Source organism: Sarcophilus harrisii, chromosome 5 (genome assembly GCF_902635505.1).
Source record: "Sarcophilus harrisii chromosome 5, mSarHar1.11, whole genome shotgun sequence".
Taxonomy (NCBI): domain Eukaryota; kingdom Metazoa; phylum Chordata; class Mammalia; order Dasyuromorphia; family Dasyuridae; genus Sarcophilus; species Sarcophilus harrisii.
Window position 1 is genome coordinate 2,120,093 of NC_045430.1, and position 16,741 is coordinate 2,136,833.

Consider the following 16,741-nt stretch of genomic DNA (forward strand, 5'->3'; position numbering starts at 1 on the left):
GTCCACCCAGAAAGGGGGTCAAGAGCTCGCGTGGCCAGGGGTGTGCCGGGTCCAGCTTGGGCTGGCTTTGGGGAGCAGGAGCTCATGGGGCCCCCCTGGCCGGACCCAGCCAGGGCCGGCTCTGGGGAACACATTGTTAATTGCTCAGTGGGAGCTTTTGTGTCTTGGAAATCAGCAAAGCCTAAAAGCAGGACCCAATCTATTGTTTGGATAATTGTCTAGACTTGTGAAGGTGAAGGAGAAAACGTTCTCATTAAGTTTATGGAAGTGAAAGGGAGACGGAGCCTATATTTGTGTTTTCCCCAAGAGTTGATTGTTAAACATTTACTAGCATCCCCCCAGGATGGGGTCCTTCAGGGCATCTCTGTTAAGGTCAGTCAGTTCTGCAAACGTGGGTCTGGCTCCGGCCCCAGGCTGGGTACCCCCAAACCCAGCAGCGGTCTGGACCCTGCTGCCCAGCCCAGGGCCTGAGCTGGCTTTCTGACAGATGAGGGAGCCCCCAAGGACAGAGACACTGAGCATCCCGAGCTCCACAGGGGGGAGGGGGATGCGGGACGGGGGGATGGGCAGGGCCAGCCTCATCTGCCACCCATCCGTGTTCTGACAGGTCTCGTCTGGCTTAACGCGAGGTGAGAACTCGGCGCACCAGGGCTGCCAATCTGCGTCAGGGTCCCTGCTGGCTGCCCAACTGCCGGGGCAGCTGGCCCCAAGGGTGCCCGTGGAGAAGCGTCTGCTTTGAGTTACCGTGCCAGGAATGGTGCCCGCCCTTGGGTGGCAGATTGCCATGGCTGCACCGTCCCCCGCACACTCCCAGATCCAGCCTGGCCTCTGAGGATGAGCCCTCCCCCAGGGGCACGGAGCAGCAGATGAGGCTCCGCTGCCAGGGTCTTTCTGGGGCTGGCGGAGTCAGACGGGGGAGGGAGGGAGGACCCCACGACCCACCTCAGCCTGTTTCCTTCTCTGTAATGTGAGGGGAGCCTTCCCACCTGCCCTCCCCGGAGCTGTGGCTTTTCTGGGGCAGCCCCCGGCCCTGCTTCCAAGGGGAGCAGGCAACAGGACTGGCACCCGGGAGGACCAGGCAGTTCATTTTGGGGAGCAGAGTCACAGGGGTGGCCTTGGACACAAGGCTAATGGATATAAGTCGTGGACTCATGGATCAGGAGCTGGGGGAGTGGGGGCAGTGCACAGTTGGTCTGGGTCTAGCCCCTCCTCTTACAGAGCACCTCAGTCTACCTCTGGTGCATTCTAGTGAATTGGGCAAGATGTTCTCTGCCTTGGGAGTTCAGCCATAGCCCACTGGCCCCCTGGGGAGGAGACAGAGCCAGACCATCAGTGACCCCCTAGACACTGGCTGCAGCTGTCCTGCAACATATGAGGGGTGGGGGCTATAAGGGCCTCTTTGAAAGGGCTGAGGGATTGTGGGCCGGTCCGCCATCTCCTCCCATTTTAATGGGGCTCATCCTCTGTGGTCTCAGCTGGTATCCTCAGAGAGGGTTGAGTTCCACACCCAGTTTCTGATGATAAAATAACGGCACAAAACCATTTTCCCCTCTAGCCTGGCCTCTGATACTCACCGAAGCCCATAGGGCCAGGCCCAGCCAGCCTTCTCTGGGGACAGCAGCTTGGCTGAGCCTCCCGAGGTTGTGAGAGGCCACCGCCAGCTTGCCGGGCCCCTGAGTGGTCTCTCCCAGCCCCTGCCCCATCCACGCAGGGGCCGGGCCTGGCTCATCCCACCCAACGTGGTCTTTCCCTCTCTTCTCCACTCACAGAGTCACCGCAGCAAAGCAATCTCTCAGCATCCAGAATCTTATTGTTCTAAACTCCAAATGAGCACAACAGACGCAAGCATTCTGCCTATCTTTGCTCAGTTCTCTCCCTCTCCCTGTGTGTCTCTCTCTGTGTCTGTGTGTTTTATGTGTCTTTCCCTCTCCCACCTATTTCCTGGACACTGTAGCCCATCATTGTGATTCCCTGGCTCTCAGTAAGAACCAAAGTTTCCCAGCCTCGGAGGCCTACAGGGCTACAAAGCTTTGCCTTGGGAAGGAGCCCATGGGGCAGGGGGAGCTCCCTCCCAATCCCGTTTACAGGAAATTTCCTTTCCACAAAACCCCCCTGAGAAAAGACGGCCGAGTGGTCCCCACGTTCGCGGCCTGGCTCCAGCCCGCTTTTTCCCACTTCCTCATTCACCCCTTCCTCTGGTCAAGTCAGGACCCCTCCCCTGAGTCTTGCTCCTTTCAGCTGGCTCACGCAGGACTCGCCTTCTCACTGCCACCTTCCTGAGTCCTGCCCTGGCCCCTCCTGGAAGCCTCCTGATTGTTCCAGCCCAAAGCGCTCTAGCCATTGTCCAGATCCCAAGGCTACGGCTTTCTGACCTTTGCCAGAGTCTGGGGCTTCTGAAGGGAAGGGGAGCAAGCCGGCCGGCTCAGCCAGCCTGGCTCCTTGGCACCGCCTCCCTCCCATTCACAAAGGGAAGGGCAAGTGCCAGGCTGGAAAGGCTCCGGGGGCTCTCCTTCACCAGGTGTGCCCACCTTTCCTCAGTCAGAAAGTAGGAAAGTAGCGGCAAGCAGGGGAGCTGGGCAGATATAAAAATTGGGAGGAAGTTAACACCAAACGACAGATCTGGGAAGATTTATTTGTATCCTAAGGTCTTTTAGATGAAGGGCCCCCTTGTTCCTGGGGTTCCTGTGACTGTGCAGGGGCCCAGCAGAGGAAAGGGGGGTAAATACTGGGCCGCCCACAGAGCCGAGTCCAGCCCATCCAGTTCTCACAGGCAGCCAGTCTGTGGCCCAGTGAAGAGCTCACTGTCCTGCCCTCACAGAGGGGCTTCTGTCCCTCGGGTCCCCCTTTCCAAGCCTGGGTGCATGGGAACTTTCCTCCCACCTCGACTTTTGCCCACCAGGTGTGGTCCTACAGACACTGATGTCCGCCATCTCAGACTTTCCTCTGGGCTCCCAGAATCCTCCCCAGTTCCTGTCTCCATCAGTGTCTCTACTGGTGACTCTGAGTTGAGGACCTGTCCGCCTTCCCTTTCCGAAAGAGATTTTCCCCAGAAGTTCCCTTTTTTGACTTGGAAACAAGACAGCGAGCAACCTTTGCCCACTCTGGGGCAGGTCTTTCTGGGGTTCGCTTCTGATGAACTCTGGGGTCTGAGCAAGAAGGGAGAGCGCCCAGGAAGTGAGGGGGGCCCAGAGTCACCCACCAGGACCCAGCAACTTCAGCTAGAGACTATTGGAAAGACGGGCACTACATTTACAGGCCCCCCAAACTCTCCCTGGGCCCACAAGCAGCAGCTCTGCTCTCCTACTGTGATGCCAGAGCCCCTCCCCAGGACCCAGAAGTCTCCACCCTGCTCTGGGACCCTCCCCGGGCCCCAAGAGGCTCCTTATCCTGGAATATCTCTGCAGCCTTGGGACCCCCGCCCTGCCCCTCTGCTTTAGGGGGGCCGTGACTCCCCCACCTCATTTTTCACCTGACCTGCTTCTCTATCCTGTGCCTAAAGAGTCAGCATTCTTCCCAGCCTCCCCCTACCTTCTTGCCCTGCTTCCAGCTTCCATTTGTGGGTTGAACCCCCTTCTCTGATTGGAAGCCTTCCAATACGGGCAGGACTCGTTTTGGCATCTGTAGGGGTGCCTGGTCTAAACAGTAGGTGCCTAATAAACACCTCTTCGATATCGGCAGTAACTCCGGCAACATCTTTCAGGCAGCGAGGGAGAGGGCACAGGAGTGGGGCAGGGGTAGCGTGCCGGTGGGCCCGGAGTCAGGAAATGAGTTCTAAGGTGGCTTCAGACACCTCCTGGCTGGGTGACCCCGGGCAAGATGCTAACCCTTAAACAAAGGGAACGAGAAAGTGGCAAGACCCCAAATGGGGCAGAGAAAGTCAGGCTCGGGCGAGAATGACCAAACAAAAGGGGGAGGGCTCCAGGCCTGCCCCAGACACAGTCCCCTACCTGTGCAATCCACATGGAGTTTTTTGGTGCCTCGGTTTTCTCAGCTATAAAATGGGGATAATATAATTCCCATGGCTCCTGTTGCTGCCCCCTTGATAGCAATGAAAATCGTAGGACCCGAGGCCTCGCCTGAGCGAGGTATTTTTACTGACAAGCTTTGGCAAAGCTCAGAGGATGACGGTGTCCCAGACGAGGGGACCCCTCGTCCGTCCCCATCATTTTGGAGCCGAGGTCATTGTCAGATATGCTGGGTGAGCGCATTCGCTCCCTGCTGAGCTGGGGCCTCGGAGTAACTCCTTAGGGTCTCCACGCTCCCCAGAGGGCTGGCTCTGTCTCAGGTAGAAGGGGCGGGCCGCCTTTCCCCTAGATCCAAGTCCTTTGAAGCCCAGTGATTGCTGCCTGCATCCCTGCGAGGCTCCTGGGACTCTGGCTGCCAGGTTGCTCCCCGGGACAGCCATGCACAGATCTCTCCCTCTGCTCTCCTAGGCAAGCAGGGGAGCGAGCTGAAGCTCAGAGAGTCTGGGCCCAGGCTGTCCCATTGTCAGAGTCCGAGGCTGCCCACACAGGGCACAAAGAAAAAGAGACTGCGCTCTCCAGACTGTGAGGATCTCTCTGGCTTCCTAAGGCTGATCTCGGTGCCAGGGTGACCTTCCCTCTGCTTCTTCCGGTAAAATAAAAGCATCTGGCTGGGTGGTCTCTGAGGTCCCTCCTCACTCTGTATCTGAGTGCCAGCCGTGCGGAGGCTCGGGAGGACGGAGCTGCTGGAGAGGCCCCTCGGAAGCTTGGACCCAGAGCTCCAGCTCGCCTGCTCACTTTCCACTGCCCTCCATTGTTTTGGGGTCCCCAAACCTTCTCAGGGCTCTAGGAGATGGTCTGGACCGTTGCTCGCATCCTCAACTTCGAGCTTCCCATGGACAAGCAGTTTTTTGAAAAAGGAATTACTAAGAAGCGGTAGCTAAAAAGTCCCTCCAAAAAAGGGGCTTTCTCTCACAAATCCGTGCAGCATCTCCAAGAAGAGGGGGCTGCGCTGTAGGGGGTGAGGGGTGTACTTCAAGCACTGAGCACTTTAGAGATGTGTGAATGTCTCCTATGGGCCCAGGAACTGGGCCTGGGAGTGATTCACGGGACGTCCTTCCCCAGGGCAGGTTGGTGTTTTCTCTGCAATCTGTCATCTTTGAGAGTTGGCTAGAGTCTTGAAGGGTCCCACAGCCAGACCTGAGACGCGGGGCTTTCTGGTGCTGAGGCCGCTCTCCGCCCCCTGTCCCTCAGCTATCTGGGTGTACGTTTCATGGGCATCAGTTGGCTTCCCTGGCAAAGGGGGCCGCTCAGTGGCAGGTCACTGAGGAGGCGACACACTGGAGGAGATGGGGGAGATGATGGAGAGGCTGCTCCATTGAGAACCCAAGAGCTCTCATGTGCCAGGCCCAGTCCGGGGCGCCAGAAGCACGGATACAGGATGGGGCTCTCCCAGGTGATGAGCCTCTGCAGATGCCCCATCCAGCACAGGTCAGCTCCCCCCTGGCTCTCCAGAGCCCTCAGTCAGTCTGGGGGAAGGACGCCTACCTGTGAACTTGCACGGCTTCACCCAGTCCGGGGGTGACCCCTGGGACTCTTAAATGCCAGCTTCTTCACCTTTTGCACGAGCTGTTCCCATAGGCACCATGTACCACACGGGACTTTTGAGTGGCAAATGTTTAGTGGAGCTCAGTAGGCCAGTGGGGATGGGGGCCACTTGGGTTCTCTCTGGCCCTGGCCATCATTGGCCCGGAGAATCCCCGCACATTCTCTTCTGGCATCACAGAGGCCCAGGCCTGTGATTGGTCGGAGGAGTGAACATTAGGAATTCTTCCGGGCTTTCAGTGCAAGCTGTGGGATGGCGGGGACTGGTATGCTGTGGCAGCTAGTGCTGCTGTTCCTTTGGGGGACTGTGGGGGCTAATGCTGACACATCCTGCTCGTAAGTGAAGGAGACACAGGGGAGGAGGGCCTGGGGGGCCTAGGCCTGTTAGGGAGAACCGGGTGGCCCCCTCCTCCTCCTGTTTCTCCCAGGGATCCTGTTGGGAGCTGGGGACAGCCAGCCTGTCTCCCAGAGGAGGGAGGGGGCCCATGGAGTCTCGCCCAAGGTCTGGGACCCATCTTTTTCCAGTACCTCATGACTTCTTCTCCCACCAGGGGTCTCTGTGGACAGAGGCCATTGCTCACCCAAATTGGCCATCGGGTCGTTGGGGGCATAAATGCGCGCCCAGGAGCATGGCCCTGGATAGTCAGTGTGCAGATCGTATATTGGAATGGCAGGTACAGGAACCACATCTGTGGGGGCTCCCTCATAGCTCCGACCTGGGTTCTCACTGCTGCCCACTGCTTCGGTAAAAATGAAAGGTGAGTGAGCTGGGGCCAGGTGCTGGCGAGAGGGGCTTCCCCCTCCAGGGGTGCTCCCTTTTTCTCTGCCCGCCTCTGGAGGAGCCCTATCTGTGCACACACTGGATGAGGGGTCCTGATGTATCTCCCCTCTCTCTTTCCCTTTCCTCCTCCATTTTTCGCCTCTGTGTGTCTGTGACTCTCTCTGGTAGTCCTGTCCAGGACACTCAGTAAGGGGGTCACAGTTTCTGTTCTAGTCTCTTTCTTTTCCTCTTCCTCCCTCTCTCTTTTCTTCCTCTTCCTCCTTGTTCTCTCTCTCTCTCTCTCTCTCTCTCTCTCTCCCCCCATCTCCTCTCTCCTTCCCTCCCTCTTCCTTCCTCCTTCCTTTCTCTCCCTCACTCCTCCCTCTTTTCCTTTCCTCCCTTTCCTATCCTTGCCTTCCTTCCTAACTTCCCTTCTGTTTCCCTCCCTCTCTCTTTCCCTTCCCCTCTTCCCCCCACCCTTTTCCCTCTCTCTCCTCCCGCCCCCCTTGCCTGAGATATCTCGGGGTAATCGGTGGTTCTTTTCCCAGTGACCTTAACAAGTGGCGACTTGTGACTGGTGCGTGGGAGATTCAGCATGGATGGAATTATGGCCCTGTCGACCCCAAAGTGCAGGAGCGAAAGCCCATCAAGATTATACCACATGAAAATTACAATAGAAATTTTCAGGAAAATGACATTGCACTAGTCCAGCTGGAAAGTCCGATCCGGTGTGGGGATGTGATCCGTATCGCCTGTCTGCCTCGACCTGGCGAGGGCCCAACCAAGTCGGAGGAGAAGTGTGCCATCGCTGGCTGGGGCTACACGATAGAAGGCGGTAAGCCTACGATAGGACGTTGGCAAACCCGAGGGGGACTTCAGGGGCATGAGGCAGTCACAAGAAGGCTATGGTAACGCGGGGGACCCCTGGGATCACTGAGGGTCATAGGGACTGCAGGAGACTCCACACCTATGAGTACTGGCCCTTTGGGTCCGGGCTGGCTTCTTTGGCAGACTTTGTAGACCCCGAGGTCCCCCACTGCTTTTATTTACCTGCCAACACCCAACACTTTTATAAGACGGAGCCATCTTTCTGAGAAACCATCATCCTCAAATACTTCTTTTGGAAAACGCATGGACATGTTTTTCCTCTTCAAAGCCCTTACTCCTAATTCAGGCATGGACAACAGACCCCATTGCTATAGCCAGAAGGCCCTAATGCTTGAGGAAACCAGGGCAGAATGTGCATGTGGCTGTTTTCCTCCAGAAGGGAGAAGATTTTGGGTGTTCCTTATCAGTTCCCCCCCCACTTCCTCTCCTATCCCTTGCTATTCAGTTGGTTCCAGAGCTCCTAGCCTCAGAAAACGCATTGGCATTCCAGAAACCTGTCCTAGAGTCCCAGCCTTGCCTCTGCCTTCCAGGGCAGCCTCGGAAGTCAGGATTCCCACATCTGCTTGAGTTCCCAGTGTGGGGCATCTGCACATCCCAAATCAGGGCTAGCTCTTCCACTGGAGACTGCCTCTGATATGGACAGGATTCCATTCCCAGGGTCAGTCAGATTAGAACTCATCTAATGGAACTTGGCATAGGATTTTCTCTCTCCAACTTGTCCAGAAGAATATCTCATGAAATCTCCTAATGTACCCATTTTGTATTCGTGTCAACAAAGGAATCATAGCTAATTTGTCATGACATTTTAAAAATAATATTTTCTTTTTCCAATAACATGTAAAAAGAATGTTTAATATTCAAATTTTTTTTGAATTCCAAATTCTACCCCTCATTTCCTTGTGATCCTCCTTCCTGAGATAGTAAGCAATCTGGTATGGATTATATATGTAAATACAATTTACAGGCAATCTTGTAAAAACATTTCTATATTATTTTTTGTGCAAGATAAGAAGGAAGGAAGGAAGGAAGGAAGGAAGGAAGGAAGGAAGGAAGGAAGGAGAAAAGGAAAAGGAAAGGAAAAAAGGAAAGAAAAAAAAAAAGAAAGGAAGACATAGTATGCTTCAGCCTAGATTCAGGCAACATCAATTCTTTCCCTGGAGGTGGAGAACATTTTTCATCATGAGTTCTTTGGAGTTGTCTTGGCTCATCACTGTATTGCTGAGAATCGTTTAAGTCATTCAAAGTTGATCATCATATAATGTTGCTGTTACTGTATACAATGTATTCCTGGTTCCGCTCATTTTACTCTGTATCAGTTGGTGGAATTCTTTCCAGGTTTTTCAAAAATCATTGGTCATGATTTATACTCAGTGAAAGCATGCTGGCCCTCAATGATTGCTGCTTTTCTTTCTGAAGCCTAATAAACCAATGCCTTACTGACATGTTGAAGACTTCTGTAAGACCGCAATGCCCAGCCTGCTGCTCTGCACCCAGCAACAATGCTTGTCTCATGTGCACCTCCTCTTTTCATGTCTTAGGGGGCTAAGAATGATCTGTGCAAACACTTGTGAGGAGGAGAAAAGCTTTTGCAGATGATTTTGTGTAGCAATCAACATGTTGATAGCAACCGCAAGATATAAAGACAAAAGATGGCGCAAGCCCCTTGTGGATTAATGCACAATCAGGCAGGTGGGATAGAATGCCATGCCCCTCAGAATGTTAAAACAAGAAAGGATTTACTCTGTGGTTTTTGGTTTTTTAATCACAGAGATAGATTTCAGTCAATGGGACACTGAAGGTCACCATCAAAGGAGGCTTTACAGAGCGTCTGATCACATAGGGCATTTGCCGGTGTCACTGATGATGTTCTGGATGGACCCTAAGTAGAAGAGAATTTCTTTGGTTGTGGCAGTTCTCCAAACGCTGCTCTTTTGAGAGAATGGTGTTAGTGACCAGTAACATTACGCAGTCTTCGGAATGAAATCTGGTGATGCTGTTTTGGGATCATTTTTCAGTCATGTCGGATTCCTCACAAGCCCATTTGGGATTTTCTTGGCAAAAATACTGGAGTGGTTTACCATTTCACATGGAATGAAATCTAGTCATTTAAAAGGAAGTAGCCTAATTTTCTAGTAGGAAACACAAAGTGGATGATAAATTCATGACACTCAGTTTACACTATTCAGGCAGATGGATAATCCAACCAAACAATTCATCGTTAGATATATATGTCAGGGCCATACGGAAGTAAGCCCAAAATTCAAAAGGAGTTGATTCCTCTCTATCAGGTATAAGAGATTTTGTGGCACTTTTCAATAATGCCGCTCCTCTCACAATCACAAAAAATACTTTCCTAAGCCCCTTATGCCCGACATACTCTATTTTGTGGAGGGAAAGTGGAGCTCCACAGTCTCAAAAGAAGCTAAATGCCAAGCAGCAGCACGGATGTCTTGCTGCAAATCCACCTCACCATGTTCATGTGAGTAGTGGAAAGAACAGAATATCTGTTTGGGGTGGGGGCATGGGCTGGCCACGGAGTGAGCTCAGAGAACAGTCAGCCATCCAAGAGGTACCAACACAACACAAGAAGCCAAGGAGATCCCAGGCAGCGTGGCAGGATGGTCTCCAGCATCTCCCTCCAGACTCCTGATGGCCAAACTAAGAACTTCACACAGTGAGAGGCTCTTGAGTTGTGGCTGAGCCAGGATCTCCCAACCATAGTCTTCCCCTCCACTGAAAAGACTTAAGGCCTCAGGATCTGTTCCTCAAAAGCTGGCCAATGTTGACAGGAATGACACGGACAAGCCTCTTTTCATTAGTGTCCTCCCTTCCTCAGATGCCTTAATCTTGGTGGAAGGTGGATGGGGAAGTGAACATCAGGCCAAATGGGCAAGTCTGACAAACTTAGAAATGCGAGCTGTTGGCAAAGGCTTCAGCCCCCATTCTTCGATGGCTTGGAGAGAAAAGCTAAGTCATTCTTAATTAACAGCTCTGGGAAGATGGCTCGCTTACATTTTCAATAGACTCTAAAGAAAGCCATTCATTGGTTTCCCAAGTATGGTTTCCAAACTTGATGGCGTCCTAGGAAGAAGTATTTGAGAATGATAGTACACTGTCTACAGTTGTCTAGTGGGATGCAAACTTCCTGTTTAAAAATAAGTGGTTACAGGAGTCAGAAAATAGATCCATGGATATCAAGACTCTTGCTATTTTTTAAAATTAACTTTTCTTTTTTAATCAGCAAAGATAAAAACATATGTCCCCCACAACCTATCTCAAACATGCATGCTCACATAAATCAAATTTCCATATTGGCTGTGGCCAAAATAAAATAAAGGTGGCCTTCCTTAGTACATTTTATGATTATTTTCTTGTGATCATGACTGATGATTTTTGCTGATTAGGGTTCTCAAGTCTTTGCGAGTTGTTCATCTTTCCAATACCATTATTATCATATAGTTTATTCTTCTGGCTCTGGTCACTTCACTCCTTCCTATCAGTTCATACACATCTTCCTAGGCTTTTCTTAAAAGCATCCCCTTCATCATTTCTTACAATACCTTAGCATTGCATTACAATCATAGATCCCTTGTTCAGTCAGTCCCTAGTTGATAGACACATTTCCCCTCAGTTTCTAATTCTTTGCCCTCAGCAAAAAGAGACAGGAAATTTTTGTACTTCTTTGTTTTGCTGAAGACTAAATCATCCTTTAATCCTGCCTTCCTCCATTCTTCATTCTTACCTTTTCATCCTATTTCCATGTTGAGTGAAATGTATTTCTGTTTCTTGTGTGTGTGTGTATATGTGTGTTCTTTCCTCACTTGCCTAGTTTAGATAACAATGAAGTTCAATTGTCACTCCCCCCATGCCGTACTCCTCCTCATTAGGATAGATTTTAACTTGCTCCCCCTGATTATATAAGATAATTTCCTCTAACCTTCTTTTCCTTGGCTCCACCCCCACCCCATGTTTTGAGCTTCCTCTTTCCTTCTTCTCTTAAGGTCATAAAAGCAAAATGGAATCACTCCCTAACCTTCTGTCCAATTAGCCTTCCGCTATGACCCATGATAATCACAGGCTCTGGAGGAGATACAAGCATCAATTCCCTATATAGAGTGTAAATAATGGGGCAGCTAGTTGGTACAGTGGTTAGAGTATCAGCCCTGAAGACAGGAGGACCTCAGTTCAAATGTGACCTCAGATACTTAACCTTCCTGGCTGTGTGACCCTGGGCAAGTCACTTAATCCCAATTGTCTCAGCAAAATAAAACAAAACAACAAAAAAAGTACAAATAGCATTTCATTGTTTAACCTCTTCTGATTGTTCCTGTTTCCCTTTCCATCTTTCTCCTCACTCCTGTGTTTGCACTTCAAAGTTTCTATACAGCTCTGGTCTTTGTATCAAGAATACTTAGAAATTCTATTTCATTAAAGATCCATCTCCTCCCCTCCCCCATAGGATTATATTCCATTTTCCTAGGTAAGTACTCTTGACCAGAAGCCCATATCCTTTGCCTTCCAGAATATAATATTCCAAGCTCTCTGTTTCTTTATAGTGGTGACTACTAAATTGTGTGCTCCTGACTATGGCTCCTTGGTACTTGAACTCTTTCTGGCTACCTGCAGTAATTTTTTTTTTTTTTTTTTGGCCTGGAGGGTCTGGCTTTGGACTGTGATGTTCCTGGGATTATTTTCATTTTGGGATTTCTTTCAGGTGACTAATGGATTTTTTTCTAGTTTACTTTGTCCTTTGATTCTAAGAGATCTGAGCAATTCTTGAAATCATGTATCTATATTCTCTTTTTTAATTTCTTTGCTAATTCTTAAATCCATAACTCTCATTTCCTTTCCAATTTTTCTTTTTTGTGTTCTCATTTCATTTATAAAAATATTGTTTAAAATTTGTTTTAATTTCATCTCTTCTAGGAATTCTATTGAATTTATACCCAAACACCGTGTTTTCTGAGATTTTGCTTCAAGTCATTTTTTCCTGGGTTTGTGTTTTGAGTGTCCCTGGCACTACAATAGTTTTTATGATGAGATTTTTTTTTTTTTTTTTGCTTGCTAATTCTTCCAGTCTACTTCCTAGCTTTGGATTTTGTTGGGACCGGTCTCTGTACAATTTTGGATGGAATGTCTGTGTTGAATTGCTTTTATTTTCTTGGGTGTCCTTGGAGTTCCTATCTTGATATATATATAGAGTATTATATTATTTCAGAATCTTAGGGCAGCCTGCAAAGTTTTTACCGTTCCCAAGGCTGTCTGATTCTGGACAAAGTCTCATCACTGCCTCTCTGACCTGAGCTCTGCAAATCTGGGTTTGGGTTTGAGCAACACCCCTGTGAATATGCCCTGTTTGGAGTTTCAGCTGTTCCCAGCCAGCTGGGAGTATCACCTGGGGTGTAGCTCCCCTCCTGAGTCGACCCTTGATCAATGTCCTGCATTGGGCCGGCATCTGTTCTTGTATCTTCTCAATTTAGGAGAAGTCCTCTTGCTCTGGTCTACTGCCTCCCCCTGGGATGGAGAATGCCACATGGAGGGCTTCTGGCCACACCGTGTTCTCAGTGACTTTGGACTAGAAACTTTCTCTCTTTCCCCATGCAAATCTAGGCTAGAAGAATTGACTGATTGGATTTCTGGATTGCTATTTGGCTAATGGATTTTCCAGATCTCTTTGAAAGTTTCTTCTTACTGCTGCTCTGTAGAAGCTCAAGCTCCCCTTCCACAGCTTTGGTAGAGTGAAAAAATACAAAACACAATGCAAACAACACTTTTGTGTCTTCCCAGCCTTCTTGAGATGCACGGGATCTTAAGTCCCATGCTTTGGGGCAGACGCCCCCACTAGAGACCCCTCAGTGACCCTCAAGCTGGTTGATCCTACTAAGATGGTTTTCAGGGTGCAGCGAATGGGCCTGTTTCTTGAAGTTGGGGTGTGCGGGGTGTCCAGGAGGTTTGCCAAACCCCTTTCACAACCCCTCATCTCCCTTTGCTGTACATCTGTCGCCCACCTCTCCAGGAAATAACTCCCCCAAGCTAACTGCCCAACGTGCAGAGAGCCTCCCTCGAGACTTACCCGACTTCTTGTGCTTTTCCAGGGAGACTGTATGTGGTCATGCTCAGGGGAGATGTAAAGTAGGAAAACCTTAAGGCTGTTCAAAGAACTGCCTGATCTCTCAAATGCAGCCTAGTTCCTCCTCCTGCTCCCCCTCTGCGACCCTCAGCTGTGCACAGCACAACGCCCCCTGCCTCACAGCCGCAGGGGGCCTCCCTCTCCCCTCGTCATGGATCCTGAGTCGCGTCTCTCACACAAAGGTGACACAAACCATGGGTGAGCAAGTACACATTTGCCCCTTTGAAGGAACCTTGTATGATTTTTCATACTGGGAAGCCTTCCATGGGGCATCTTTCACTGGCAAAGGAAATGTGTTCGTGGAGCCCACAAAGGGCCCAGTGGGATCCTCTCCCCCGGAGACTGCTTCAGTCCTGCCTGTGCCGCTGTGTCTCCCTTGTGGGAATGGCGCTTGGGGCTCACGCTCTGCCCTCCGCTCCCCGGGAGAGTCTGGTGTACGTCCCAGTTTGGGCTCAGCAAACCTTCAGGGAGGGGTCTCCCCCTTGTACCTTGCGTATCTCCAGGCTCTCCCTGCATGCGGTGACACTGCCCCCAGCTTCCCCCTCAGGCTCCTGACATAGATAGGCCTTGGGGCACTGGTCTGAGGGGAGCTTTTGGGACCCAGGGGGCCCAGCCCACGCCCTCTGCTCTCAGCCCTGAGGAGGGCTGGTGGCCTAGTGGGGCTGGTGGAATATACCCGGATGGCAGCAGCTGAGCTGGGGCTGAGATGGACTGGCAGGCAGCTGGCTGAAGGTGGGCCTCTGGCTTTGACAGGCTCCCCATCACGGATCCTGCAGGAAGCCTTGGTTAGCATGCTGGATATTAGGATCTGCAATGGAAGCCGCTGGTACTACGGGTACATTCACCGATACAATCTTTGTGCTGGCTACCAAGAGGGGAAGATCGACACTTGCCAGGTAAGCTGGCTTTTGGGGGCTCCCCTCGGGGTCTCGTGCCCGGGACCCCTCTCCGTCCATCCCACCCCTCCCTAAAGCAGAGGGACATCCTTGGTTGCGGCCTCACCCCTAGGCCAGGGGAGCTCTGCCAGGACCTTCCCCCTGTTCCACGTTCCCAGGCCAGCCCCTGCTGATGGAGTGTCCTTGTGTCTAGGGGGACAGTGGGGGGCCGCTCATGTGCAAAGACAAAGACAGCGGCATCTACGTGGTGGTAGGCATCACGAGCTGGGGGACAGGCTGCGCCCGGGCCTTTCGGCCAGGCATCTACACGTCCACCTGGCACTTTCTGGACTGGATCGCTTCCAAGATCGGGCCCGGCTCGGTCATCTCCGACCTACCTCCTCCGACCACGACCCCGCCCACCACCACCACGACCATCCCCCCTCCCGTTTCCACTACTGTGGTAACTCATCGGCCCTGGAACTGGTTCCCCACTAGCAGACCCTGGGAACACAAGCCCTGGTCCTACTTCTTTTTCAAGAAGACCACCACCCGAGGCTGGGCCACCCATTACAAGCCCTGGAAGGGGAGCTCCTCCGACAGTTGGTCTCCGAGCTTCCAGCCCTTAGCAGGCCCCCCGCCTACTCGCCCATCCATATACACAGCTCTCCGGCCCTGGATCTCCAATCCGGTGATGGTCAAGTCCCAAGTTGTGGGCCCTGGTCAGCCCGTCTCTCTCTCCTTCCCCAAGCGCTTGAAGTTGCTCATGGAATCCATGAAGAGCAGCAGATCCACATAATGCTCTGTCTGGAGAGACTCTCCATGCACAGGCCTAGTGTCCGGCTGCATCCTGGGCCCTCTGCCCTCCACCCCCCGGGGATCAGGTCAATAAAGTTGTATATGAAGCTGGGCCTGCCTGTTAGCTCTTGCTGCATCCTTCACGGCCTTGGCGGGGACTGCTGGGAGGGGCTCAGGGACCGAGGTGGGGCCGGTGGAAATCACCCTGACATACACGGCTGTAGGAAGACTGCCTCTCATAAGTTCCCCCCAAATCCTCCTCTGCAAGATTCTTGGACAACCTTAGGGCTGGATGGGGCAGGGGGGCAGGGCCGCCTTTCAGTCCGGTGTCTCCAGCTTCCCGGGATGACCCCGCTCCTACCACTCCCTAATGCCTCCCAGGATCTGCAGGGATGGCGCATCCTCAGGAGGAGGCCCTCACGGGCAGCTGGGCTGGCCCTCAGATGGGGCTCCACTGGCCAGGAAGCCTGGTCCCGTCCACTGCTGATGGCTCCGCCCCTCCCCCTCAGCCAGTCCCTTGCCAGCCTTTCATCTGTTTCCCGTAACTGAGCCTCCAGTCTCCCCTCCCAGCTGGAGGCCACACATGTGGCGTCTGCACTCCCTGCCATGCACTGTGCTCACGGTGTCACCTGAGGGGCTTGCGTCAAGCTGCAGACTCCATCTTTGGGGAAACTTGAACCCAAGCCGCTAGAGCATGAAGATAGCCCAGAAAATTCCTGAGAAACCTCCAGAGAAGTGGGGAGCCAGAGGAAGGCCCATGACCGCCTGGAGTGAGGCTGCCGGGTTATATGTGCCCATGGGAACCCAGAGAGACTGGGGGGGTGGGCAGAGCCCCAGTGCCCCAACTGCGGCCCCCACAGAGCTCAGTCTGGGGATGTGGTCTGCACCCCTCGGCCGCTTTGTCTTGCAACATCCGCCAAGGGCCCCCTCAGACACAAAGCCGAGGGCTGCCTCGCTTCCCCAGTACGCACTCTTGCTGTGCTGCGGCGGCGGCTTTCAGTGGCCTCGGTGGCATTTTGGCAGGTCTTTGTTGCCTGGCGCAGACAGTGCCTGGAGGCCGGTCTTGATCCAGGAGTGCCCTGCCCCGAGCTGGCTCTGTGGCTGCTCTATCGATGCGGAGGAGGGGCACGGGGAAGGCCGGTTCTAGGGCTGCCCCCTTCAATGATCCTGGCCCTGACACCTGGGAATTTTCCCTCACGCCTGCCATCCCAGAGCCCTCACTCTCCGCTATACTTCTACCCTCCCTTTGGGGAGCAGGACCTTCTCGTCCCCTTCCAGCTGCAATCCCTGCTTCCTTTTACCATCGACCTCCTCCTTGGACACTTCTCTGGCCCGCGTGCCAGCTTCCAACCCCCACATCCCAACGAGCGAAAGGAACAGCCGGGGATGCCCAGTCTGGAAGCTGGCACACTTAAGTGGCTACTGTGTGCTGGGCGCTGCCCAATGGGGCAGACGATAAGCAAACCAGAGCGCACAAAGCGAGCCGTTGCCAACACCCCTCACCGGCCGTCTCAGAAGCTCCTTGAGGGGCACCCTGGTGCAGCCATGGGCCAGCAACAGCTTTCTGCCACTTTCTCCCCGCCCGTGGCCATCACTGCTTCCTGAGCCACTGCAGGACCAAATGGGCGCTTCAAGCCCCATCCCTCCTCGGCTTTCCTCACTTCCTGCCCTTCCGAGTGCTTCCTGCACCCAGATCTTGGCCAGCTCCCAGGGCCTGGAGGCA

At 52.7% G+C, this 16,741-nt stretch overlaps 1 protein-coding gene across 1 annotated transcript; it reads left to right on the forward strand.

Annotated features, from left to right (window-relative positions):
- The first annotated feature begins 5,773 nt into the window (after nt 1-5,773).
- Nucleotides 5,774-15,159, forward strand: LOC100916052 (acrosin-like). Its single transcript, XM_003772586.4, has 5 exons — nt 5,774-5,903; nt 6,119-6,325; nt 6,876-7,162; nt 14,099-14,241; nt 14,435-15,159. Exons 1-5 carry the CDS (start codon nt 5,821-5,823, stop codon nt 15,017-15,019), a joined length of 1,305 nt encoding a protein of 434 aa, XP_003772634.1. The 5' UTR covers nt 5,774-5,820; the 3' UTR covers nt 15,020-15,159.
- Nucleotides 15,160-16,741: the final 1,582 nt, after the last annotated feature.